General features: G+C 33.0%; 3 protein-coding genes and 1 long non-coding RNA gene across 4 annotated transcripts; 2 read left to right on the top strand and 2 right to left on the bottom strand.

Annotated features, from left to right (window-relative positions):
• Positions 1–195: 195 nt before the first annotated feature.
• Positions 196–12,510, bottom strand: LOC114242193 (sphingosine kinase 1). Its single transcript, XM_089730865.1, has 3 exons — positions 11,621–12,510; positions 4,023–4,122; positions 196–2,206 (listed from the first exon to the last, which is right to left on the bottom strand). Exons 1-3 carry the CDS (start codon positions 12,490–12,492, stop codon positions 1,355–1,357), a joined length of 1,824 nt encoding a protein of 607 aa, XP_089586991.1. The 5' UTR covers positions 12,493–12,510; the 3' UTR covers positions 196–1,354.
• Positions 12,511–13,149: 639 nt separating this feature from the next.
• LOC149502003 (uncharacterized) lies at positions 13,150–15,026 on the top strand. Its single transcript, XR_016323903.1, has 2 exons — positions 13,150–13,593; positions 14,080–15,026. It is a non-coding gene; the product is annotated as an uncharacterized LOC149502003 (long non-coding RNA).
• Positions 15,027–19,286: 4,260 nt separating this feature from the next.
• Positions 19,287–21,946, top strand: Mt2 (tRNA (cytosine(38)-C(5))-methyltransferase). The gene is made up of 3 exons (XM_028173326.2): positions 19,287–19,519; positions 19,612–20,087; positions 20,512–21,946. The coding sequence occupies exons 1-3, from the start codon at positions 19,447–19,449 to the stop codon at positions 20,971–20,973; spliced, it is 1,011 nt and encodes a 336-aa protein (XP_028029127.2). The 5' UTR covers positions 19,287–19,446; the 3' UTR covers positions 20,974–21,946.
• A 19-nt stretch (positions 21,947–21,965) lies between these two features.
• Positions 21,966–23,555, bottom strand: JTBR (jumping translocation breakpoint protein JTBR). The gene is made up of 4 exons (XM_028173327.2): positions 23,359–23,555; positions 22,992–23,146; positions 22,525–22,618; positions 21,966–22,140 (listed from the first exon to the last, which is right to left on the bottom strand). Exons 1-4 carry the CDS (start codon positions 23,412–23,414, stop codon positions 21,975–21,977), a joined length of 471 nt encoding a protein of 156 aa, XP_028029128.2. The 5' UTR covers positions 23,415–23,555; the 3' UTR covers positions 21,966–21,974.
• Between the last annotated feature and the right edge of the window lie 2,476 nt (positions 23,556–26,031).

Genomic DNA, 26,031 nt, shown 5'->3' with positions numbered 1-26,031 from the left:
ATGTCGTTATAAATTGTATTGTAGTGTTAATCAACTGGTGGTTGGGAAGGAAATTCAGGTAAACCTCACAGATTAGTCTGCTGCACATGAGCTTAAAAAATATATGATCTATTGTTTTAATTATATCCAATTAGAGCTATGTATAAATGCGGAAATAATTATATCTGATTAGTTGTTTATAAAAACATCTCTCTGTTTTAGTGGATAGCAGACTTAATATATTATTGCAAATATATTATAAAACAAAATCAACTAGAGCAAGTATTACACAATAGTTTTACAAAATCATTATATAATAAATATATTCGATAAGTAATAAGTATTGCAAGAAGTAGACATCAATTCCGTAAATTATATAACATACTAACAAAAACATATCACATCAATTAGGCCAATATGGGATCCAACATTAAATCAGCAAGCCAACGTCGGCACTATGGCAGAATTATTATCACAGAATTTTTTTAAATTAAAAACTTAGGTTAATATTAATTAATACTGCTTAATACATAAAAAATTTAATTAAGTTACATCAAAAGACCCAGCCCAAAATGCACTTAAAGTAAAGCAAAATAAGTAATTATTTAAACCCATAACCAGATTTTGCAAAGGTAACTAATAATTATCAATAGTATAATTAAATTACCCAAAATATTTGTCTCATTTATGAGGAAATATTACTTTGGAGATAAGTTAAAAAGGAAAACATTTTTTTTTTTCTGACTGTGAAACATACCTATTACACACATACTTTTTAAATTTATACATTACAAACCAAATAAATAATTATCAAAATATTTTTTTGTTCTTTGTTGAAGCCAAAAACCAACTGAACTTTTTGGTTATTTTCGTAATGATTTACATGCATTATACATCAAAACTACATTTTGATCTCGGCCAAAAGACCAAATGTAAATGTAAAAGTAGCAATTCATGTAATCACTCTACTTTGAGCAAACAATCAACAAACTGTTTAAAGATTGAAATGTAGAAATTTAGAGTGCTGTATATTTGGCACTAAATCATTGTACATGTTAAAAAAAAGCCTTGACTAGTTACAAATATATGCAATTACTCAAACATTTTGTTTCACAAATATCACCTTTTTTTACATAAACTTATTTAAACTAAACCATGTTTAAATCTATGGAATGATCATTTCATTAATTTAATTTTAATATAAATATAATTCATAATAAGTTACGTTGTACACAACCAAATGTTTAAACTCCCAATAAGATGTAACTATCTATATATAAAATATATCTTTATTGCACTCTTATAGGCTCGGTTAAAGTACAGACAACTACTTCAGTCATTTTGAGAAGAACTCTTCAACTATTATTTTATCCTGTTATTTTAAATCTGGCACTATAAGATTTACTACATTCGGAAAGATCTCTGCTTGTATAGGTCCGTACTCTACGAGCTCCCCGTCAACGGTGAGATATCCGCTGGAACCTTCTGGTACTATTCTAAATGCACTAACAGGAATCATTTTTACATATTCATTATTGATTTCCGCATGCGACCCTTGACCGATGCCGAGAAGGAATGAGAGTAGCTGTGATCGAGAAATCCCAGCTTTGATTATCAACATCCACATCACGCCGTCGGAGAGCGTGGAACGCGGTGCAAACAAGAAATCTTCTCCAATGTACGGCTGATACGCTACGTGAACCATGACAAACTCTCCTTCTTCGTGGACCCAATGCGACGGTAGCTGAGATACTAACGAGGGCAGATGTGAAGCCGGCCCGTGCATACAAGCGTGTACCGGCGATCGCATCTCCGAACCACCGCTGGTGACGCTATGATATTCCGAACCACGCGTACTGTAAAATGCGCTTCTCCGTGAGTTAACCGAATACCACGAATCAACCCGCTGATGGTGCTTCCCGTTGACCGCGTTGCTAAACACTTCGGAATTTTCATCGCAGTCAATAAACGCTTCCGCGTCGGGGGAATCGAGTGCCCCATCCTGGCTCACGCTGTGGCTGAGAGTCAACGGTTGTTTCGGCTTGGGAAGATTAGTGACATCCTTAATTTTAACGTAGCTGATAACTCCCCGATACCGCCTCAGTCCGAGTAATCTCGCAACTGCCCACACCGCAAATCTCTGACCACCGATTGCTCGTAATCTCTCGCTCTCAATGTCGATGTCTGATAATAAGCCCCATCCAACCGATAGAAAGGAAAACATGATCTGCGGTCAAAGAAATTAGAGTTGTTAATGCCATATTTAACAATTTTTATCATTATATAATAATAGACGCACACTGTATTTACGAATCGAAAAGTTATTTGTAGTGTCAGCACAATGCAATGAAAAAGCGCCTCGTTTTATGACCCCTTCAAAACGTCGGATTAACTCGAAATTTGATATACTTATTAAGGACCGATGACAATTCAATATTTACAAAAAAAATTGAAAAAATTGAAATTCAACAAAAAGATGAAAAATACATAATAGTTTAAAAAAACTAACAAAATACGCTTTTATAGAAAATCCAACTAAAAAATAGGAAATAAATTTTAATAAATTTGAATTAAAAATAGTGTAATAAAAATGATTTTATTGTAGGCTCAGGCTCAGGCTAATTACCCCAGGTACAAATAGCGGTGGTATTCCAAAAATTAAGTTCAGTACTTAAGTAATTCTTTTTTTACAAAGTTACACGTTTGGATGGAATCGCTATTATAATTTTATACTTTTGATTATACAACTGTACAGTTCACAGTAACACTATAGTAGAATTATTTTGTCCGTGCAGTTTGGGTCATAAAAAATCGGAGCGGTGAAGCGAATATTTCGCTCTCTCTTCCACTCACGAGCCTTATGGACGGGCATAGTGATGCGCATTATTTTTTTCGATAAGCGTTATCGATAGTGTATTTAGTTTTGTCATTTTGTGGATTAGTGAAAAAATGAAAGTAGAAATCACTAATCGAACACCTACACCTCATTTCGCCGCAGCAAGTTAACGAGAATGGCAGAAATTAACACTGTAACTTTTCGGGATCTATTTTCATTTCAGTAAAAAAAATTAACATTGTTGATAATAACACGTGCAAATATAATTTTGAATAAATTCTGCCGTTTTGGTACAAAACAAAGGAGTAGCCATTGTGTCACTAAAGAAATATAGAGAGCGAATGCATAAAAACACATTTCTCTTCGACATATGCACTATAATTTGCAGGTAAATACAACAAATAACTCATAAAATAACAATGTCTCACCATCCTTTGTATACCACCCGCCGCCGTGTACCTGCCTTCGATGACTTATTTGTTTTTATCGATAATGACGTTGCGCCCGCGCAACATGCTCACCGCCCTAGCCGGGCTATGTTTCATGACCCAAACTGCACCGACAAAATAATTCTACTATAGTTTACTAAATTTCATTAAATCATAGAGTGCCAATGGTCAATGAGATTGGAGTAAAATGACTAACATTCAAACTTGACGAAACTATAAGGTTTCCGTTTTTTTTTCTATTTGACTAAAGAGCTCTCCTATCATACATTAATAAAACATAAAATATTTAAATTCTCGCATTTGCCATGCCAAATCATTTTATTTTCCCCATTTGTTAGCTATACCGTGTTAGCCAAATGTTAATTATAACATGTAAAATAATAGGTTCCCGAGTTCATCTTAGCGCTTGTTGTGATACCCTAAAATATAACCTTTTTTTTCGGGCCGGCGGCCGAACCTCCTACGAGGTCCCCGCTCCTAGGGGGCGTTCGGGGTAACAGAAAAATAACCATACCATAACCACAAAACGTTTTTGTAAACTGAAACTGGCCACCATTATTACATCGAATTTCAACAAATTGGTGTAATTCGTATATTATAATATAGCAGTAGTGGAAATTAAACGCAGCCCTGATTTATCACTGCGCAATAATCCATCTTACTAAGCATTAAGTTGCGTGGCATTTTAATGCTAAAACGTCATTACCGCTTACCAAGTTTCACAACAAAATAAGAGGAAACTAGCTGAATTAACTTACTTTCGTTTTTGTTTCTATGCGAACGACGTCCATCGGAGTGATTCTGTTCTTAACTAGAGCCATCGAAATGCCGGTTAAATTTTGAGTGATGTACGGCTCACTGGAAATAAATATATTAATAAGATTGATAGCATTTATATTGTATTGAATAAGATTTCATGTTTTAGTGTAGACTAGCGACCCGCCCTCGCTTCGCTTCGAAACATTAAATTTTATTATTGATAGCTGAGTCCCGCGATGTTACCCGCGGGTGACGCCGCGGGGCGAATCTAGTCTCATAAAAGTAGCCTAAGTTACTCCTTATATTATCAGCTACCTATCAGTGAGTCTCGTCAAAATCATTTTGGTGTATGTACTGTATATAATTACATTCATATGCATGTTGTAAAAAGCGGTTATTTCAATATTACAAACAGACACACCAATTTTATTTATATGTATAGATAAATGTCTACGGTCTAATTGTTGCTTAAGATATCAGGATCTGTTCCCAAGATCGTAGGCAACGTTTTACTTATTTCAAGCAAAACAACACAAACACAGATACAAAAGAATGTTCTATCGACTACAAAACAAGAAAATAACTTGGAAACTGGAATTCAAAGGTTACGATACGAGGTAATTACATAAAATCACTGTTATATTAAACGTGTAGTTTCTACGATGCGCAATTATTAAAGCAAACATTTAAGTTGTTAGCATTATTAAGCGAATTGATACAAAGTCAAAAGCAAGGAGTTCACGGCTCAACTGATGTTAAACGGCTATCTGAGAGCATAAACTCCACATCGTAAGACACTGCCGAACCTTGTGCCCATATTAATAATGAATAAAAGCTTCATACTCTTATGAAGATAGTCGGCGGCATATTAGTGGTGGAATCTATAGGCTCCAGTAAACACTTAACATTGAGTGGGCAGTGAAATCGTTGTGCAACCACTAAAATATGTAGGTATTATATCTCACACTAGCTGACCCGGCAGACTTCGTAGTGCCTCAATCGATAAATAAAAGACCTAAGCTTTTGTATAAAATAAACTTAAAACAAACAAAAGGAATCCGTCCGACGGGGGACACAATATAGGAAAAACAAAATTGTTATTTTAATTTAATTCCGATCATTTTTATATTTATTTACCTTTTAAACCTTCTCTGGACTTCCACAAATAATTTAAGACCAAAATTAGCCAAATCGGCCCAGCCGTTCTCGCGAGACTAACGAACAGCAATTCATTTTTATATATGATTAGCTGGTATATCATCTGCACTAAGCATAAGTGCATTTTTTTAAACAATTTCCAATAAGGAGTGTAATATTTTCAGAATTCATGTACATACATATATATTGGTTTCACAATAACTTTTTAAATACCTAACAGATTTTGACATCTGGGGTAACCCTAACAATATATCGAGTAAAAATGGCTCTTTTAAAAAAAAATTAAATAGCCGCAGCGTCCATTATAAAAAAAAATACAACTATTTTTAGTTTAGTCTCGGATTTGTTATTTCCTACGGTCCTATTTCAATTCAATTATCGTGGTCCCGAACGACTGTCGGTAAGAAACACAAGATTAAATAATAAAAGCATAACAAGAGTATGTATTTAAAACTATTTTAAAATACTGTTTTTTCCGCTTTTTTTTAAGTATAATCATCTCGGGTTGATCCACAAAGGACTAAATTTCCTCCGAACAAATGTCCCTGTTCCCTCCCAAAGGAATTCATTATTACAATCAAGCAATATTTCGATTTCAAGATTCGAGCGAATATCAACGATTCAGGTAATATTAATATGATTACCTCATTATTGAAATGCGCTGTGTAATTTTCACAATTACGGTTCAGCGTTATGCACGGAGTTTAATTACATACGTCATGTATTACGTATAGACAAGCAGATATACCTGAGTGGCCCGGTTGCATTGTAAATGCACTTCTATTCTCGTCCAGATCCATTTGTTCGAGAACGTAAAACGCATACTCGATTTTACATTTTCATATTTGATTCGTTCAATGATTCGAGACCACGGCACGGCTAAACGAAATTCGGAAATCGTAGAGATAAGAGATTACTCTCAAACTCCTACCGATAATCTTAACCCCCGTTGTGGGTAGATCATAACAGGTATAAACAAGCAGCAGCGCAAATGTCTATACTCAGACCTTAGAACTTATATCTCAAGGTGGCGCATTTACGCTGTAGATGTCTATGGGCTCCAGTAACCACTTAAAACCGGGTGGGCTCTGGGCTCGTCCAACCATATCAGAAAAATAAAATAAAAATAAAAATATTACGAAATAGCTGTCCATGCCATTTATCAATTTGTCTCCACCTTATCCCACTAGGTGGGGTCGGCACAGCGAATTTTTTTATTCCATTCTTTTCTATCGGCCCTCATCTCAACTCTCACTGCCCTCTCTCTCTCATATTCCATTCACACACTCTATCCATGTCTTCTTCGGTCGACCTCTTCCCTCTCTACCATTTCCATACATCTAGTCACATGCATCTTCTCTACGCATCACATGTCCATATACGCTAAACCGAAAAACATACATTTTCACAAAATATTTTATATTTTAATAGAAATTAAATTACTTGTTTCGACTTGTAACTGTTAAATTACATGCGAACTACGGTATTTCACATCGTGTGTAGTATATAATGCACTTTTCCAGTTTCATTTTATTACTATACATTTTAATCTTATTTTATATATTGTTTCCGTTTCATAAACCTTTCGGGGGACGGCTGTAAAATAACAAAATCAAAATAATTTATGGAAATACCGCCCCGAAAAAAAATAGCGAAGAGTTGCTTCTTAAAAAAAACTAAGATACAAACAAATATGCTATTATTTGCGAACAAAGATTAATTCTAAAAAAAAATAATTATATTTTAACAGTTTTTTGGGTTTCGTTTACGATATTATACAAATAGAAAAAAGAAACGTATAGTAACCGGCAAACATCGTGAGCAAATGACCTTGACTGCGCAGAACCGAATTTTAGATCACTTTGGTGGTGAGGGTGAGGCGCGACGGCAGGGGAAATCGTATCGAGCGCGTTATTGGTAGATCAGTCGAACCTTGCGTCCCGCACCGCATTCCGCATTCCGCTTGCTCCCAAAAGTACGCTTGCGTACAGTGAAAAGTCTATCGTTATTAATCGTTAAGTTATATTTTGTTATAATTGCTTGTTGACTTTGTTGCCATTGCTATTTGTTGAGTGTTTGTTGATTTTTTATAAAAAATACACTATGCCGCGACAAACTGGTGTAGGATTCAAAAGAAAGGGTAGAAAAATTGTGTACGACGTATATTGCTTCATTATAAAACAGGGGAAGAATGATATTATGGAAAAAGTAAAACAGACTTCGGAAGCAACAAAAACATCAGTGAGTACTGTTAGGTGCATTATTAACGAAGCTAAAGGCTCTGGCTTGCTCATCGTGCTTGGGACTCCGGGTAAGAAAAGATCAGGGAAGAAGAAAGTTACCGGAATGGATAGTTTCGTTCAATCTGTTATAAAAAGATGTAATCATAATAACTACATAACAAGCAGCGAAACTCCGTACCGTAGAAAGGCTTCGAAAATTTTAAAGAAGATATACATTTTAATGGCTCGGAATGAAGTTTACGACGAATTATGAAAGAGCTAGGCTTCAGATGGAAAAAAAACCAGAAAATAATCGGAAGCTGGTAATTGAAAAAAGTAACATTCGATTACTACGAATCGAATATCTTCAAAAAATAATTAATTATAGACAAAAAAGAAGATCGAACCGACCGAGTCGTAAACTACACCGATGAGCCCTATGTCGACTTATCACGATGATGGCGACTCGGGTGATGAAAACAGTGATGATGATAATGGTCAAGATTATGATAACGAAAAAAAATTACAAATACCAGCTTCGCTTCAACTGAACGAAGACCTGGCAACAGCTCTAGTTTTGACTTAATAGAAGGAATATCTATTTTACCCCAAGATTAAATTATTATAATTATTAACCTATATTTTTTGTTGATGTTCTAATAAATATATAAATAAATACATATGTTGATTTTAATAATTTAATTGCATTATGACGCAGAGTAAATAATGTTTTTGCACGTGAGTGTACCATGCGCAAACTTACCCCCACTACGTCAACAAATGCTCAAGAAGTTTGCCGGCTATTATACGTGAATTAATTAATGTAAAGCAATTTGCCCGCTATAAAATACACGTGATGAACGCTCTGTGCATTAATTTTATTTTTCCTCAATCCTGTTGTTAATGTCAACGATAAAATCTAATCAACAATTACGAAATTATTTTTTACCTTGTTTCTGGCGCAATCTATCAATATCATACATTTTATGTTGAAATTGCAAAGTGAAGCTGAAGTCAGAGAGAAGGATGGTTGGAGGGTAGGCGGGGAATGTCAGAGTTGAACCGAGTAAAACCCTGTCGCTCAACGAGCCTCTGAACTAAAGCTCATTTCTCTCATTATTCTACGCCCACAAGACGCCAAAGGCGGCGGTCGTAGAGGCCACGATCACCAGGCCTCTCGGTTCTCACAAAGAATACTCTCCCAGAGAATATGGGTTAGTACCAAATGCATTCTCGTTTGAATTTCGACCTGATGTAAGTCGAAAACGGTGGAGCGGTGGTGGTATAGTGGTAATCATCTTGGCCATGATAGCCATGTTGCTTCGAACTGGAACTTTTCATATTGCAACCATTTTGCAGTAAGGATATTTTTATTATAAGCGCTCTACGGAAAAATAATGAACTTTTTTCAACTTCACGGCGCGACTGATCATTAGAGAAACATGTTTTACTTCATGGCGTAGTTCTCAGGTGCAATCATGTCGTGATTATAAATCTTTATTATTATAGGATAGGCGCGTAAACAAGCTCACTCACAGCTCAGTCGATGTTTAAATGGTTTCCTACCCGATGTGATCGAAGTTTCAATTGAATTCTATAACAGGAACAGCACGCAAGGAAACCGGAACTAGACCTTTCAAATCGGAACGCATGACTGCTTCGTAGTAAAAATACACGGGATGGTGGTAACAACCCGTGTAAACTTAGAATACGCTGTTACCCCCTTTATACGACGCAAATTTGTAATATTACAGGTTCGATTTTTATTATTGTTTCGGTTATTTCTTCGTGAAAGCTGCACGTAAATTCGTGTAGACTTTTTGAGTATGTACGATACTTAGATTTGAACAGCGGCATAACCACCAAAAATCTCAATTCGGTAGAATGATCGCCTCTATAAAAAAAAACCTTTCGTTTTAAACATGACAAACGGATCCTGCATTGTGTAATCTCCTCGCAGTGTACGATTGGTTTTAAAACGTGTGCATTTGTTTATCAAATAACAATAATAAACATGTTAACGAAACTAGGTAATTCTAAACCAACTCAGTTATTTAGGTTACACTGATAAATTTTGCGCAACACTTAATAGGCCAACGTGTTTTTTTCTTAATTACTGCTTGTTCGCTATACATTGAACGTCAGTAACAAGTGGTTGAAGTATGAATAAAGCGATTTATTTTTCATTTGCTTTTATTTAAAATTAGTCAAACCAAAATTACTGAGGCCATGAATGCTGTATATACTTTTGTCGATTTGATTTGTACCCCACCAGTCTTAGATTCACGTTATTATACTGCAGAATTCCATTTCAATTGACAAAAGTTAACGTAATTCAATTAGCGCAATGCTTAAAGTATGGCGCAATTAATATTTGGTATGCTTCAGAAGAATAAACTTTTGCCTCTTCTGTTTTGTAATGTAATTTCAAATACACTGTCTCTTGTTAAGGGGGCCTACATTAATTACGTGACGTGTTCTAGGGAGACAGGGGATCAAGCTAAATCTTTCCAAATCTCACTTAGGGAGGATGTCTTAGCAAATATCACGTAAATTTTTTTCTGGCAGAAAACGGTGTGAAATTGCGTGAAAAATTATTTCTAGAATAAACTATGGCCAAATCTGACACAATAGTGTTTGTCGTATTCATCCGAACCTCGCAGAGCCGCAAAAAAAAGCGTTCGATTGTTTAAGGCGCTATCGACACGTGCGACTCGACGAACGTCGCAGCGCAATATCCATATTTAATTTTATGATTGTGATTTGAAATTATGGTATTATATTCACAAATACTAGTTTTTGCTAGTCTTAAATGAAACTAATAGAACAATTTGTGTTTTTTATTTCTCTCAATAATCCAAAACGTTTACAGCCAAAATAAAATTTTGAAGAATCTCGCGTGAGTTTAGGAAAATCTTAGGTAATCTCACCAAAATGAGAGTGGTTTCGAAAAAATCTCAAAAATGCCTCCGTAATTAATGGACTACTCTCAAAGGTGTAATTTGATTAGTATATAATAGCAGACTTGATTACTAATCAAGTTACAAAACTCCATAACACATTCTCTTAAGTTTTTACTCACTTAAATTTTTTATTCATTTGACCAATAAGAAATTTTTTTGTTACTGAGTCAGCAGAAATATTTTAGAAGTTTTAAAACTTCTTAAAACATTTTTCTACAATTATGTAATTATTAAAACCAGTTGTATGCTGTTGAATGCATGGACCCGTTAAAATACCGATATATTTAGTTGTGTGTATTTAAGAATCTTACCCAATTTCGAATCTTTGGTGTGATGCTTATATATTGTATGGGAAAATGATAGGGTTTAAAGGTATCATTTTTTCTTAATAAATGTTCCTATCTACTGTACCTAACACATGTTCACTAAGCTTACACAACAAAGACCCTTTAATTTCATTTGCTTATATTAAAAAGAATTTAATAATAGAAATGTCACTGTGACAACGTTTTTTTTCACTACCTATTCTAGTAACCTCGAGGGGTCATACTAGATTCTCCAGGCGAGTAGGTGGAACTCACAAGACTCTAACCTGAGAACTTTGTTAACACTAGCCCTAGCAAGAGCAGTGCCTTGCAGAATCTACCACAGGATTGGAAATGTGACCCACTAAGAAGATCCATTGAGAAACTCAGTGGACTGTGTTTGTGTGTTAATGTACTCGCCGAGCCCTTTGTCACAAGCAACGGGTTTGACAAAAATGGTGACAGTTGGACGTGAGAAGTCTCTAGTATCAAGCTATAGTTAATAAACAGTAAGCCATTTTCAAACCACATAATCTGAATTACAAATTCATAGTAAAATACAATATTGAGTATATTTATAAAATCTAAGTTATTTATGACTTTTCATTTTTTAATGTAGTTTGATCTTTTAATTTTACCGAAGAATATAATGGAAAGTGTCAAAAATTTATAAATTTCGTGTAAATAATATAAAGGGCATCAATTAAAATAAAGTGCTTTCTTACAAAACCACAACTTTTTTTTTCTAAAAATAAACAATGGTCAAGAACTATGAAGGCTACAATAACAAGCTATGTAGTTTGACCTTAGCACTGCCGTGAAAACACTTATACCAAAGATTAAATTTAGCATACACATTCTAATAAATTTAATAATTAGCAACACAAAGTTATTTCGATTACATATTAGGAGGTCTAAAGGTCACTGAACCAGGATTTAATTTGCTTACTTGTAGAGGTGGCAAATAGTTCGTGCCAATCCATTTCCTGACCCACAGGGGATGATGGCGAGAGGAATCTCCGACAGTGCTTGTTGCCAATCCAAGCGCTCAAACATACCATTAAGGATTTCAAACAACACACCGTCTCCACCCACCGCCACAATAGTACGCCAAGCATAAACATTACGCGTACGAACGAATTCGCGGGCAAATTGAGCATATTTAGTGACATGAAGGTCATACGGCACTTCCGCTTCTTGTAATATCGGAGCCACCTTGGTCTGAAACAATTCTCTAGCCTTCCCAGGTCCGGATTTCGGATTGAGAAGTATAAGTATTTTCTTATCGTTGAGCGGTGGCACATACGTAATCGGCTGGCCGGCTATCAAGCATTTTATAGTTGTACGCCACTTTTGCGCCTCTCTGTTATTATCTTCGTATTTATCGAAAGACCTGAAGCGAAGGGTTATTGTTGTTCTTTCCCTCTTCCAACTGCGACGGCTTCGTTTCAAAATATATGAGTAAATGTACAAATACGCACTAATGTCATTTTCGTCCAGATCGCCACTGTTCTCCTCCACAACTTTTAGCTGTTGAGGACCCACCAACGAACTGCAGACACAAGAGCTAGTTCCGTGTCGCCGTCTTTTGCTTCTCATACATTTACTGCCTATAATATCGCGCAACAAAATAGTTTGTTCTTTAGAACTACCATCAGTTTCTTTTGTTAAAGACAGCCCTTTAGATGTTAGACGAACCCGAAACACTGAATTCTTCTTAGAAAGTATATAAAACGTTTCTTCCAAATACACATGATCTTTCGGAACCGAGTCACCTTCAATATTTTTCGACACGTCCTTACCAAACATTGAATCCGCCATGACTAAATGACATAGATTATACACTTAATAATTGGGACTAAATGATATTGAGGTGAATGAAGTTAGCCCCTCAAAAAAATTTTTCTTTCTTATTTTCTACTTATTTTCTATTAATTCGTTTGTTCATCATTTGTTCTTGATTGTTCACTGTTAATAATTGTTTGTTCTGCATTTATTTATTTTAAAAAAATTATTATAAATATATGTACAAGTTAGCCCCTCGATTGCAATTTTTTATATTTTTTCGTCCTTAATGACTCTTAAATATTCATTTTCGATTGTTCTTATATAAAACACGTTTGTTCCCTTTCGAAATTACTCGTTTTTTGTTTAATTTACTATTTGTATTAGTAGATTAAATGTATACAAAATATGTGTACTCAGTCAGTACTGCGCATGCGTCAACTATAATGCCTAAACTTTCTACACGGTTTTAATCGTGAAAAAAAAAACAAATATAAATCCTGAAGGAGCAATTAATTGGTATACAGTTTATACCAGGTGGGCTGTGAGCTCGGCCACCCACCTAAGCAATAAAAAAAAAAAAAAAAAAAAATTTAAAAATAAATAAATGAAATAATGTACATTGGCGTAAAGTTAGACCAAATACATTTTTTCCATCCTCCTACCTATCGTTATGAAGGTATAAAAAAGATAGGGAGTCCACATAGTAATATAAACAAATAAATAAATAATATGCTCATTATTTATTTTTCAAGAGATAATGTAGGTATACATTATAATAACTTTTTTACACAGTCGAAATTATATTCCTAACATTAGTAAAATAACATTTTAATAATTTTTTTATAGGTTATGTATTGAAAGTGTTGGAAAATTATTTCATGTTTTAGCTGGAAAACGACATTGGGAATTATATGCAATACAAGATAATGGGCTCCATCAAATGAATTCGAATGAAACCAAATTGTTTACCATCCAAATTCGATTGTCGGGCAGATAGAAAACGAAAATTCACTCAAAGTGAACCTCGGCCTACATTTGTGAAACGGCAAAGACTCACTATTGTCAAAGTGATTGAAGAGACGACTAAAAATGAGATGTGTTATATTATTATACCTTTGCCATCTTGTAGTCAAGGTAGGTGTAACTGTCAATAATTAGTAACACTCACAGATCTCATAATCAAATAACAATATCAGAAAAAAGGAGAATAGTTAGTTAGTTAGTGGAAGTAGTCAAAATGGGCAAGTGGACCTCAGTTCCTATTACATAAGGTACTAGGAAGTTTGTGATAATGAAAATTTATTACAGTGTAATATCACTTACTTACTTTAACAGTGAAGAAAACATTGTGATGAAACCTGCACACCTAAATGTTCTTAGGATTTTCTAAGTGTGTAATCCATCAACCAGCACTAGGCCAGCGTGGTGGACTAAGGCCTAAAAACCCTCTCAATGGTAGTGGAGGCCAGTGTCCAGCAAGGGGATATATTATATGGGCTGATGATGATGACTAGGAAGTTACATACTACTACTACTACAGTACACATATAATCCTATATATTTACAAACTATAAGTTTGTTGGGTACCTAGAAATTGCTAACATTATTTCATATTTCCAGATGTCCAGCCACTTGAAAATAGGTGTAGTAATGACAAAGCTATCCAAGTAGCTCCATCACAGGAACACAAAGGCAAGGCAAGTGTGTATTGCCACATCACCCCTTAATATATCTGAAGCAAGTACAAGTAAACAATCAGAACCAGCAAAAAGAAAACTGTTCTTCCTGAGGACAAATTTGACAGTGATGAGTCAAATGCACCAGCAACAGAAGGATCAACTGTTGACTATGAGTTATCTCTCTATATCTCCACTCCATCAAAGACTTGTGCACTGCAGACTATAGCTCTCAAGAAGACTAAAAAAGTTGAAAAAATGAATGTGTTAACAACTTTATCTAAAGTGAAAAATAAATCACGTTTATATATTGGTCTTCCACAAGAATTATATTTCATAATAGGCTTGATTGAGAAACATACAAATGTTTCTGAACAAAATATAATATTATGTTTGATGAGAATAAAATTAAATAGAACATTCTCTCAATTGGCTGATGATTTCAATCTATCTGTAAGTCAAGCAAGCAATATATTTTTCAACAAACTCCCAGAAATTGCAAATGTAATATCACCCCTTGTTACAGTATAAAAAAAAAACAATGCAATAAATATATATGCAGGAAGGATAATTGATGTCAACTTGGTGGAAAATAGAAAGTTTTTAGATAGTTTGCCACCTACAATTAACTAAGTACCTATAATTAAATAAGTAATCCTTACTTATAAATAGGAATTTTTGTATTTTCACTCTTCATTCAAAAACTACTGAAGAGATTTTAATAAGACTTCTATGCTGGTCTTGTATGGCTAGCAACTCATTATTATTTTGATTCTGTTTTCCACAAATGTGCTAAATATGGGCTTATATATATGAAAAGGAATAAAGATTAATAATATGTAACCTTTGTACCTGTATGTTAGGAATAATTTTTAAATAAACATATTTAAATTGGAATATTATTTTTATTAAATCACATTCACTTTGTACACATCAATATTTTGTACTCCCTAAAAGGTAAATAGGTATGAAGATTTTTTTAAGTATTTAACATTACATTTTTGTGTAAGATTAGAAAAAATTTTATTCTTCCAAAAAGAAACTACATTACCTAACAACTGTACAACTTACTCGGGATCAAAATCAATACTAATTATAGTGACCTGATTATTTTTTTCAAATTTGCTGTTTGCTACACAAAAGTAGCAAGTTTTACTTTTAGCATAATACATATTCATTTGAACTTGTGCATAATATCTTTCTTTAATTTTTTTTTCCATTTTTTTTATGGAAACATATCATTACTCACTTGCTTTTTTGTAGATCTATCAAAAAAACATAATTTATGATTTTTTTTAGCATAGTGGGCAATACCCTATTATTCATATTAATTATATACGGTGATGCGAAAATTATTTCTTTACTGAATTATTTAAGAATGATACACATAATATAATATTTTAATACGTTTGTTTATAATTTTTAATCTATTATTTAAAAATAAGTTATTTTTAATATTTTTAATTTTTTGATTTATGGGGTTGTCACAGTTATTATTATAAAAATAGAAATTTTGAGGAAATACAAATGTTTAATACAAATTATTTCGAAATAAATTCATATCAATCCAAATTAATATTTGAACTATGAAAATTGTGTGGTATGGAAACAGAAATATATTTTATAATTGTAATGATTATTTATTCCATGCAGTGCCGGTTAGAGAAGCTGTGCAAACTAGAATAAATTCTAATAAAGAATAAGAATAAACTTTGAAGAGAAGAAGAAAAGAGCTTTCTTCGAAGCTCAATTCTACAAGGGTATTCAATCAGATAGCTATCTATCTCTGTCTTTCCTGTGTGAAATTTTGGTATGTCGAAATCTTGGATAAATCCAGCAAAGCTAAATAAAGTATTTACCTAAAAAATATGTTTATGCTTAAAGTCACGTGTTTATGTTATTCGAAAATATGAACCAATTTTTCAATCGAAGATTAAAACAACATTAATACTGAGAATGAATATTTATTTATAAAATACACATATATGTTTTGACCACAAAATTTGCACGATAATTAAAATTAATATTCATTAATATTAATTTAAATAAATATTAATTAATCTTCTTCTATAACTCATAGTCAACTGTTGATCCTTCTGTTGCTGGTGCATTTGACTCATCACTGTCAAATTTGTCCTCAGGAACAACAGTTTTCTTTTTGCTGGTTCTGATTGTTTACTTGTACTTGCTTCAGATATATTAAGGGGTGATGTGGCAATACACACTTGCCTTGCCTTTGTGTTCCTCTGCTGGAGCTACTTGGATAGCTTTGTCATTACTACACCTATTTTCAAGTGGCTGGACATCTGGAAATATGAAATAATGTTAGCAATTTCTAGGTACCCAACAAACTTATAGTTTGTAAATATATAGGATTATATGTGTACTGTAGTAGTAGTAGTATGTAACTTCCTAGTCATCATCATCAGCCCATATAATATATCCCCTTGCTGGACACTGGCCTCCATTGAGAGGCTTTTTAGGCCTTAGTCCACCACGCTGGCCTAGTGCTGGTTGATGGATTACACACTTAGAAAATCCTAAGAACATTTAGGTGTGCAGGTTTCATCACAATGTTTTCTTCACTGTTAAAGTAAGTAAGTGATATTACACTGTAATAAATTTTCATTATCACAAACTTCCTAGTACCTTATGTAATAGGAACTGAGGTCCACTTGCCCATTTTGACTACTTCCACTAACTAACTAACTATTCTCCTTTTTTCTGATATTGTTATTTGATTATGAGATCTGTGAGTGTTACTAATTATTGACAGTTACACCTACCTTGACTACAAGATGGCAAAGGTATAATAATATAACACATCTCATTTTTAGTCGTCTCTTCAATCACTTTGACAATAGTGAGTCTTTGCCGTTTCACAAATGTAGGCCGAGGTTCACTTTGAGTGAATTTTCGTATTCTATCTGCCCGACAATCGAATTTGGATGGTAAACAATTTGGTTTCATTCGAATTCATTTGATGGAGCCCATTATCTTGTATTGCATATAATTCTCAATGTCGTTTTCCAGCTAAAACATGAAATAATTTTCCAACACTTTCAATACATAACCTATAAAAAAATTATTAAAATGTTATTTTACTAATGTTAGGAATATAATTTCGACTGTGTAAAAAAGTTATTATAATGTATACCTACATTATCTCTTGAAAAATAAATAATGAGCATATTATTTACTTATTTGTTTATATTACTATGTGGACTCCCTATCTTTTTTATACCTTCATAACCATAGATTATACACTTAATATATTAGAGATTCATAACGATAGGTAGGAGGATGGAAAAAATGTATTTGGTCTAACTTTACGCCAATGTACATTATTTCATTTTTTTTTTTTTTGGAGTTTACTCCTTTAGAATCGATTTACATATATAGGCCCGGGGTATGAAAATTATGGGGACCAAAATCGTACTAGCATGTCACACGAAATGCGTTATGCGCCTGATTGGCTCCTGATTGCGTGATGCGTGCGCGCGCCAATCAAAATCGTACTAGCATGTCACACGAAATGCGTTATGCGCCTGATTGGCTCCTGATTGCGTGATGCGTGCGCGCGCCAATCAGGAGCCAACGCGCGGCCGCGTTATCGCAGGTGACGCCGGGCTGCTGCGCCGGCAGTCCGCCACAAAGCCTCGTACTGATCGCGCGTTTCTCTCATTATTGTATTTTCATATATTTGTTAGTCGTTTGTTTTGTGTCTCGTTAATTTGTTAATAATCTGTAGTGTATCGTGTTGTCGTAATATAGAACTATTTCTCGTATTGTTTCGTTTAATTTTTTATATCCAGTAAACTCCAGTCGTGCGTCGGAGCGGACACACACACTTTTTTATTTTTTTTTTTATTTTTTTTTTTTTATTGCTTAGGTGGGTGGACGAGCTCACAGCCCACCTGGTATAAACTGTATACCAATTAATTGCTCCTTCAGGATTTATATTTGTTTTTTTTTTCACGATTAAAACCGTGTAGAAAGTTTAGGCATTATAGTTGACGCATGCGCAGTACACATATTTTGCATACATTTAATCAACTAATACAAATAGTAAATTAAACAAAAAACGAGTAATTTCGAAAGAGAACAAACGTGTTTTATATAAGAACAATCGAAAATGAATATTTACGAGTCATTAAGGACGAAAAAATATAAAAAATTGCAATCGAGGGGCTAACTTGTACATATATTTTTAATAATTTTTTTAAAATAAATAAATACAGAACAAACAATTATTAACAGTGAACAATCAAGAACAAATGATGAACAAACGAATTAATAGAAAATAAGTAGAAAATAGGAAAGAAAATTTTTTTTGAGGGGCTAACTTCATTCACCTATGATATTGTGAATATAAGTTTATTATCTATGGACTAATTTTTTTTTTCATTCTCAATTTGCACAACTCTAATAAACATAATGACATTAACATAGATGGACAATGGTAATTCGATGAAAAATCGAAACCATTTTAATGTAAAACTTTTTTAGTAATTATTCCAAAGCCTATTTTTATTCTTCTTAATCATAGATCAAAAAAATGAAATTGAAACAAGGCAAGATGTAGCTTCTCAAATTCATTAAAAAAATCCACTGTAAAAGTCTCAGTAAATGACCACCATTTTACTAAGATTATATTGTTGGAGTTAATGGATATAGAAACTCCTTATCAAAAACATATACATAGAAAGAAGTGACAAGAGGTGTAATAAGATTAAGTGAAAAAAAAAAAATGTCTGACACTTCGTGAAGTACAATAAAAATAAGAAAACTGTGATTTCGATAATATATTCTAAAACATCGACGTAACTAATACTAATATATAAAAGTGTGTTAGTATATTATTTCGTAACTGCCTGCACTCTGCGATTTAAAGATTGGACTCTGTGCTACCAAGAACTTTAAATTATATCATATATTTCATCCCATATCATCTCATTTCATTTCATTTCATCCCAGTTGATTAATGTCTCAAATTAATCATCTTCATTTCATTTCACTCCACATTTTCATTTTTCATAAAATTAAGAATATAAACTAAAATAAGACATGACTTAAAAGTCTTAGTTACTAGGTCATAAAATCACTTAAAAAAACGGTAGGTACCTACCGTACCTACCTACGAAAAAAACTGAAGTATGAAATCTATAGGTCTATGGTACCTACCTACTTATAATCAAACTGAAACATGTGTCTGTATCATAGATTCTACACATAATTGTATTTTGTATTGTTTCTAGTGCTTCATCATCTCACTGTGATATGATTTTTTTTTGTAAATGTAAGCTCAACGATGGAGGAAAAAATGGAACACAGAATATTAGAACTTTACAGCGGTATTGGTGGCATGCATTGTGCCTGGAATGGTATGGACGGCAAACTATTTGCGTGAAATTCATTTTAATATTATTATCTTTAAGTAGTTAAGTATCAATTAGTAATTAACATATTGTTTCAGAAAGCACAATCAAAGGAAAAGTTGTGGCCGCTATAGATATAAACACCGTCGCAAATGACGTTTACAAGTACAACTTTCCTGAGACACTATTATTCACCAAAAATATACAATCTTTAACACCGATAGAAATAGAAAAGTATAAAATTGACACAGTTCTCATGTCACCACCTTGCCAGCCTTTTACTCGCAATGGAAAAAATTTGGATGAAAATGATCCAAGAACCAACTCATTTTTATATTTCATAGATATATTAGACAAATTAAATACCCTTCAATATATTTTAATGGAAAATGTTAAAGGGTTTGAATGTTCTACTGTTCGAAACTTATTTGTTGAAAAGTTGACTTACTGTGGATTTGTCTATCAAGAGTTTATGTTGAGTCCTGTAAGTGTTGGAGTGCCTAATTCAAGATTGAGGTATTATTGTATAGCTAAAAGGAATAATACATGGAACTTTAAAAGAAAAGATGAGCTTGTAAGTTAACCCTTACTTATTAATATAAATTCTGAAATATAATTTAAAAAATAATAATCTTACTATTTATATAGTAAACAACAAATAGGATGTATGCAAATCACCATTATAAATCATGTCTTGCTTGAGGTGATAGTGTATTGGCTGTTCTCCACAACCTGTTTTAAATGGCTTTTATATAAGGAAATGAGGGACCTTATAAGCATTATCTGTGCCTCAGAGCATCAGCTAGCTTGCTTCAGGTTACCAAGGTAGATTATAATTTATTAACAACAGTCACAAATTATTTTAGAATTTCACAGAGTTTGATGCCTATGAGAAACCAAAAATCAGTTTAAAAGCATTATAACACTTTCTCAAAAATATTTAGTTTGCACAGAAATGGTACATCTCTTTTCCTATTAATATTATTTTATACTTGCAGATTACATGTCTTCCAAAAACCTTTGCAAAACCTCATTGCCTTAAGGATATTATTGAAAATAATGTGCCTGATGATTACTTGGTGCCAGACAAGATGTTAAGGAAAGCAAATATATTTGACATTTGTTATGCAGATTCTAACAGGTCATGTTGTTTTACTAAAGCATACACACATTATGTAGAAGGAACAGGCTCTGTGTTCACTGAAACAAGTTACGACATAGTACAGAAGTATTTAAAATTGGCTAATTATTTCGAAGTAGGTAGTGATGAATTTCTGCAAACCTTAAAAAAGCTTAAACTTAGGTTCTTTACGTCTAAAGAAATCTTGCGGTTAATGTCATTTCCTAGTGAGTATAGTTTTCCTACAACTGTTACAAGGAAACAATGTTATAGGCTTCTTGGAAATAGTGTAAATGTTAAAGTTATCAGTGAATTATTACAAATTTTGTTTGATGAATAATAGTATAAGTTTCTATAAATGTATTGAAGTTTTTTTTTGTATTTGAATTGAAATGATAGTAATAGCATTTTATTAATTATAGTGGATTAATGTAATGTCAAAATGTTTCAATTACATATTATTAGATGCTATATTTTTGTGAATTTCTTATACAAAAAAAAAAATTGAGGAGGGTGAGTGTGCTATCATAGGCACAAGGTGTACAAGTTACATGCTCCACATTGAGTGATATCACATTACAACTTCTGTTGTGTTAAAACTATTTTCAACCAAACTGCGGAGGACTAATGTATGAGAGGACAAACACTTAGTGTTTTGACCAATGTAGAGAAGATATGTGAAACATACACACTCGAGATTTTACTTAACATCAGATTAAATATTAATTACACTGAGAAAAAGTAAGTACATAGAGACCACAATGCTAAATGTTAGTTACAAAGATAATTGAACTAACTAGTGACTCCTTACTGGGAACTCTATAATAAATACAGGAACTACTAGATTCAACCAAAACAATATGCAGTATTCATATTTGAAGCACGCTGCTGTTACCAACATAAGGAAACCTAGAACCAAGAACCTATTTGAAAATTGGTCTATCATTTGAGATCTCAGTTTAATTAAAATATTAAATTTAAAATTGAAATAAACCTAATTATAGAATGCCATAATATGAAGTTGAAAAGTTAGTTATTTTTCCAAAAACACTAAACGTTAATATTGTATTGTGCTGATTTTATTATCCAAGTGGCATCTTTAAATTTTAAACAATATTTTTTAATATGTATTTTTACATACTAATTGGCATGGTTTGTTTCCATTATGAAAGTCATAGATTATTATTTTTGTTGTTGGAAAGCATATTCTAATCTACTGTTTTTGTAATTAATAATCTGTAAAACTAATAAATTTATTTCAATAATAAATATCATATGTTCAAATTTTTTTCTAATTAAACAAATTGAAGTTATATGCAGTATTGTTCTTTGTTTGTTTTATTAAATCGCTCCATTACTCAGGATTTGTCGTGCTCTTCGCTTAGCTCGATAATTGAGAACTCTCATTCTGAGCATCACAGCAATAGAGGATGCTGCACCAATGAAAAATGACCAAATTGTGAACTTCCAGTAGGCCCACTTCTCTAAATAGGCCACTCGGTCGCAGCTGAAAATGATTATTTATTATAATATTATATCAAAGTATGTTGTATGGTATTTATTTAAGAGCAATTGGCTCACAGCTCTCCTGTTCCAGTATCAATGGTTGCATGATTAGAAATCTAAAATACTATTAAGGAAATACTATTGTCATAATATTTTAATAATATTATTGTTGATCTAAATTGACTTTTAACTTGATGAGTTGGTGTTATTGTTAAAGTGATGTTAAACTGCAAGATTATGCCCTTAACAATCAGTGGAAACAATTATTGTATTTGAAAGAATCTTCTTATTGAAGCACAAATAGTAGTATAGTATAAATTTATACAGTAAAGCAGTTAATAAAGTAGCAACACAGTAATAGTTGGTATCAGTAGCATCAACATACCTTCTTGTCACAGTTTCTCCATTTTCGCACTTCAAAATTTCTTTAAAACTTGTATGTATACATACTCCTATACTCTTACTTCGAATCTCAAAATCTGAAATTTATTTCATTTATCAATAAATGCAATTTATGACTTCTATGTCTGTTAAACACTATTAGAAAATATACAGAACAATGTGAATTATCTTAATCAAGGGTTGTGTTTATTCTATAAAAAATGTTCTCCCATTTCCTGAAGAATACATCACAAGAGATGATCAAACCAATACATAGCACTTAGATCTTTTGACTTTTTTTAACACAATACAAATTATCATTAATGTTCAATTTCAAATCCACATTTATATATGAAGTATAAAGAACTCTTAATCCAATAATTATTATTTCAGCATATGAGAGTGATTTCAGTAAAGATCAATAATATCAATAGCCTGACTATTTGTTTACATCCTTCATAACAATGTTACCTGAGCAAGGATGACATTCACTAATAACTTTGTATGGTTGATAAACCCAACAGGTTGAGTTGTTCTCTGTTGGGAATGTTTTGTTTTTCATTCTATGACTGCTTGATAATCTCTCAGCTAGCCGTGATTCGACAATGAGAACTATTACAGTTAACCTGAAAATTAGAGTATTTAAGATAGTGTTGAATCAAATGTATACGAGCTCAGACTCCACTTTACTATGAGTTTATTTTTAGTCACCTTGGAAATGACTGGGCAGGCTATGGTATCAAGGGCGAGGCAACCCCTAGGCCCACCTAGTATTAATAAGCTGTGCCTATCTCGAAGTGTAATAATGTTATTAAAATTTAAACTATTCAGTACTTACATGCCTAGGCACAACGTTCCTAGAAGCATACATCTTTTTGAACATGTTTCTATCATTTTAGGTACATTTAAAATAGCACAGTTCTAAGTGTAGTTATCGCTAATACCAGAAAGAATATAATAATCAATTTATTTTCCAGCCAATATCATTTGTTTTCTTTGAAGGAACACAAATCTGGGTTTCATACTTCAGTGACGACACTGACAAGTGACAGTACGGACAAAATTAGTGCATTATCTATGATATGAACACTCGTCTAATCCAATAGGGACTTTTTGGCGGGAACGCGAGGAGTGAAGTTGTGTGATTTGTTTTATTTTGTCTATTTAGTGTTTCTTCGGGTTTAAATGTGTAATAATGGTGGTTTATTAACTATTTAATATCTGTGAAAGTGCACAAATGTGGGAAAATGAAACAAAGCTGCTGGACGTAACTTCTCGGGTTCCTCCAAAAAGTCCACTGAAAAAATCTCAGTAAATGACCACCATTTTACTGCGATTATATTTCATCCCATATCATTTCATTTCATTAAATTTCATGCCAGTTGATTAATGTCTCAAATTAATCATCTTCATTTCATTTCACTCCATATTAACATTTTTCATAAAATTAAGAATATAAAGTAAAATAAGACATGACTTAAAGGTCTTAGTTACCAGGTCATAAAATCTCTTAAAAAAAAAACTAATCCAATAGACTTTTTGGCGGGAACGCGAGGAGTGAAGTTGTGTGATTTGTTTTATTTTGTCTATTTAGTGTTTCTTCAGGTTTAAATGTGTAATAATGGTGGTTTATTAACTATTTAATATCTGTGAAAGTGCACAAATGTGGGAAAATGAAACAAAGCTGCTGGACGCAACTTCTCGGGTTCCTCCAAAAAGTCCACTGAAAAAATCTCAGTAAATGACCACCATTTTACTGCGATTATATTTCATCCCATATCATTTCATTTCATTAAATTTCATGCCAGTTGATTAATGTCTCAAATTAATCATCTTCATTTCATTTCACTCCATATTATAATTTTTCATAAAATTAAGAATATAAAGTAAAATAAGACATGACTTAAAGGTCTTAGTTACCAGGTCATAAAATCTCTTAAAAAAATCTAATCCAATAAATAAGAGTTGACCTAAAGGTTTGTAAATAGCAGGTCATAAAATCCCAAAAAAAAAACGTGTGGCACTCGGGAACTGCCGTGGTAAAGCTATTGCATAGCATTTTTTATCAACTTATGCAATTATAATTAGACAATGATAATTTAATATTAAAACAAGATCACGCTATATTAAACATTAATGAAAGCAAAACATTAACTGTCCCCTTCATACTCATAAGCTGGACCGGGCGAGAGAGAGATAGGCAGACTTTACATGATGCGCTGCAGTTCGACGTCACGCCACGCGCTCATAAACACTACACAAGCGCAACGTGTGAATGTGTTGAACGCGAGCTACATGGAAGGCGGAGTGAGGGGTGTTAGGTTTTTTTCGTTACGGAATTTCATGATTCGGTCGCCGCGCTCAAGGCCCGCGATAAAAGCTATGCAATAGCTTAAAAATCCTCTAATTCATAGATAGTACACTTAAAATTTTTAATCGTGTACGGTACTTACAATGAAATATACTTGGCACCTAAGACCAACGAATACCGTACTTCGAAACTGTCACAAAACAAAATTTGTTCACGTCATAGACCTATATAGTAGGGACACGACATATTGTTCTATACGTACAATTGCTTACATAAATAGCACCCATTTTGAAGGCACATACATAAACATATATCTATCTCGTTCTTACTCAGCACTTTAACTCGCAGGAAAACAATATAACAGTATTTCAGTGCGTACATAAAATGAAACATGAATATACGTAAATGTCTCCGTCTCCGTCTAATGAGGCCGAAAATCCGCCATGTTTAGCGCGCCAAATGTCATTGTCACGTCAGTTCGGCCGTCTGTTTTGGGTTGTACATTAATTATTGACTTTGATATCGATTTAATATGATTGCTTATATAAAATTTCTTATTTTATCATGCTTAAAACATACAAAAATAATAATTAAAACATATTTTATAGGATCTCAAGAAAGTCGATGCCCCAAAACTATTATCTATATATATTTAAATTCATTATGGAGCCCTCATCCGAAAAATCGGACACCATTTTTCGGTCGGAATCTATTGATCATGACACTAATCATAAATACCTCTTTAAAATATGTCATCAAAACATATTTAGACATTCTGTTTAGATATTTCAGGAAAAAGGCTACCGACAAAATCTCTTCGGAACTATTTAAATAAAATAGTTTTATTCCGCAGTGAGTAAAACACTATTGTCAACTCGTTAAATATTTAATAATTAAGTGATTTTAGAGAGGAAGTCACAAGGAATGACGTTTGTAATTTTATTAACGAATAAATGTTCTGTAGGTGTTTTTTTTTATCAGGCGGTCCCTTGATAGGTTTAAAATTTGAATCACTCTCAAGTGAGAGTGATTCAAATGGTGCGGCGTACCTTCCTTGAGGTGCGCTGCGGTAGTGTGTTACGGACTTTAGGTCAGCAAAACAATTAAAATAGATTGTAATAGTCTAAGAAAAACACGTACTCAAAATACGATAGCATTCAGCATGCTAGAAATGGGCAGATGGCACTGTACTACGCCATA

The sequence above is a fragment of the Bombyx mandarina genome, chromosome 11 (genome assembly GCF_030267445.1).
Source record: "Bombyx mandarina strain Sakado chromosome 11, ASM3026744v2".
NCBI lineage: Eukaryota > Metazoa > Arthropoda > Insecta > Lepidoptera > Bombycidae > Bombyx > Bombyx mandarina.
This window is presented reverse-complemented; position numbering and strand designations above follow the sequence as displayed.

What these genes read in the sequence shown, in the direction of transcription:
- LOC114242193 (XM_089730865.1), bottom strand. Translation starts at nt 12,492, where the DNA reads ATGGCGGATTCAATGTTTGGTAAGGACGTGTCGAAAAATATTGAAGGT. An exon ending in ACTATTTGCCACCTCTACAA is followed by an intron (nt 4,123 to 11,620) that starts GTAAGCAAATTA and finishes ATTTATTTCCAG; the next exon opens with TGAGCCGTACATCACTCAAA. An exon ending in GCATAGAAACAAAAACGAAA is followed by an intron (nt 2,207 to 4,022) that starts GTAAGTTAATTC and finishes CTTTGACCGCAG; the next exon opens with ATCATGTTTTCCTTTCTATC.
- Mt2 (XM_028173326.2), top strand. Translation starts at nt 19,447, where the DNA reads ATGGAGGAAAAAATGGAACACAGAATATTAGAACTTTACAGCGGTATT. An exon ending in CATGCATTGTGCCTGGAATG is followed by an intron (nt 19,520 to 19,611) that starts GTATGGACGGCA and finishes ATATTGTTTCAG; the next exon opens with AAAGCACAATCAAAGGAAAA. An exon ending in TTAAAAGAAAAGATGAGCTT is followed by an intron (nt 20,088 to 20,511) that starts GTAAGTTAACCC and finishes TTATACTTGCAG; the next exon opens with ATTACATGTCTTCCAAAAAC.
- JTBR (XM_028173327.2), bottom strand. Translation starts at nt 23,414, where the DNA reads ATGATAGAAACATGTTCAAAAAGATGTATGCTTCTAGGAACGTTGTGC. An exon ending in GGAACGTTGTGCCTAGGCAT is followed by an intron (nt 23,147 to 23,358) that starts GTAAGTACTGAA and finishes TCTAATTTTCAG; the next exon opens with GTTAACTGTAATAGTTCTCA. An exon ending in TGAATGTCATCCTTGCTCAG is followed by an intron (nt 22,619 to 22,991) that starts GTAACATTGTTA and finishes AATAAATTTCAG; the next exon opens with ATTTTGAGATTCGAAGTAAG.